The sequence below is a fragment of the Camelus ferus genome, chromosome 7 (genome assembly GCF_009834535.1).
Source record: "Camelus ferus isolate YT-003-E chromosome 7, BCGSAC_Cfer_1.0, whole genome shotgun sequence".
Lineage (NCBI taxonomy): Eukaryota > Metazoa > Chordata > Mammalia > Artiodactyla > Camelidae > Camelus > Camelus ferus.
Genome location: NC_045702.1, coordinates 74,515,635 through 74,517,227, shown reverse-complemented (window position 1 = coordinate 74,517,227; position 1,593 = coordinate 74,515,635). Strand labels below are relative to the sequence as shown.

At 52.6% G+C, this 1,593-nt stretch overlaps 1 protein-coding gene across 2 annotated transcripts in view; it reads left to right on the top strand.

Annotated features, from left to right (window-relative positions):
- The first annotated feature begins 156 nt into the window (after window positions 1-156).
- Window positions 157-1,593, top strand: part of FBXL13 (F-box and leucine rich repeat protein 13) — a 167,868-nt gene continuing 166,431 nt past the window's right edge. For both annotated transcript variants that reach the window (XM_014556098.2, XM_032484161.1), the window contains exon 1: window positions 157-450. In XM_014556098.2, the coding sequence (XP_014411584.2) occupies window positions 376-450 (75 nt within the window). In that variant the 5' untranslated portion in view covers window positions 157-375. The remainder of the gene's footprint in view (window positions 451-1,593) is intronic.

The following is a 1,593-nucleotide window of genomic DNA, read 5'->3' as shown; positions in this document are numbered from 1 at the left end:
CCGCCCACTCGGGCGCGACGCGTCCGGGAGGCTTCCTCGAGGATGGGCGGGGCGCGGGTAGAAGAGGGTAGACCCGAGGATGAGCTGCAAGGGCTGCGCGCTCCAAGGGCACTCACCCCGGTCGTCTCTGCTGTCTAGAGGCTGGCTCCCACCCCCGCCCGAGGCCCGCCTCTCTCCCGGCGGCCCCGGGCCACGTGGGGCGCGGGGCTACGCAGCACCCAGCCCCTCCCCCCGCTACGTGGTTGCCAGGGCAACGCCGGGACGCACTAGCCCCTAGCCCAGGCGCAGGCGCGACTCCTGCTGCGCGGGGCGTGGAGAGCAGCGCGGGGCGTGGAGAGCAGCCCGGAGAGCAGAGTTTCAGTGGGGCCTCTGGTCATGGCCTCACTGCGCTTTGCCAGCCCCAGGCTGAGGAACTACTTCAAGGAGAACTACATTCCTCAAGTCTGCGAGGTACTGGAGTCACGCGGCGGAGGAGTTAGAAGAGGGATCAGAAGAAATTTCCCAGCGGAGAAACTAGTGTTTGGAGGGGAGGGGGAGTGGCGGTTAGGTGGAGCGAAAAGGGAGAGGATGTAGTCTACTTTGAACAGGTCAACGGTCTGGGCTGAAGATACAGATCAGAGTTGAAGACAGAGGGGTGGTGGTGGCCTAAAGGGGGAAATGGATGACATCTCCCCGGGAGAAAGAGCACAGGGCCTCAAGGCAGAAATCCCAAACTCCCAACTTTTAAGGTTTGGACAAGAGGAGCCTGAGGACTAGAGGAGTGAGAGAGAAGTGCAGTAGAGGCAAAGGAGGAAAAGCGGGAGAGTGTAGCTTTATGAAGAGAGTGGGCAATAGTGTCACCTAAAATAAAGACCCGAAGAGGTGTAGTTGACTTGGCCGAAGGTGAGTTTGGGTTTTCAATGGAGCTATGAAAGCAGACAATTGATTAAAGTTAGCTGAGGGGAGAGTGGAAGCTGAGACCATTAGATGGAAGATAGTCAGCCCTTTGCGAAGGGAAGGACCCCACAACCAGGACTTAAACTGGAGGAATGACTGTTCCTCCCCATCCCATCCCCCATCCCCTATATAACAGGAGGGAAGGACAAGATAGGGGTGGGTAGGAAGCCAAGAAAGTTCTCATCTCGTGACTTCTATTTTCTCTACAAGTATTTCTATTTCTATATTCTATATTCTATATTCTCTACAAGTATATTCTATTTCTCTACAAGGTGAGATATTTGCCAAGAGTGTGTATGTTCAGGTGGAGATGGAAGGTGCAGAAGAGGTTTTGAGTAGAGATTAGTTATGTGGAGGAGGGAGAGAAGTCTAGGGAAGGAAAGGACAGCCAGAAGCGTTGAAAGCCCAGCTAGGGATAGTCACTCTGCGATGCAGGTGGGAGGGCAATTTGGTACAGCCCCCCTCCTTTTTGGATAGTAATTTAGAAATACTTATTAAAATATTAAATACTTATATACCATACCCTTTGACCAAGCATTTCTTCTTCTGAGGATCCACTTTAGAGACATCCTTGCACATGTAACCAGCAGGATGTACTGGATATTCATTATAACATTGTTGCTTCGTGAAAATGGTAAATACCTAAATGTGAATCAG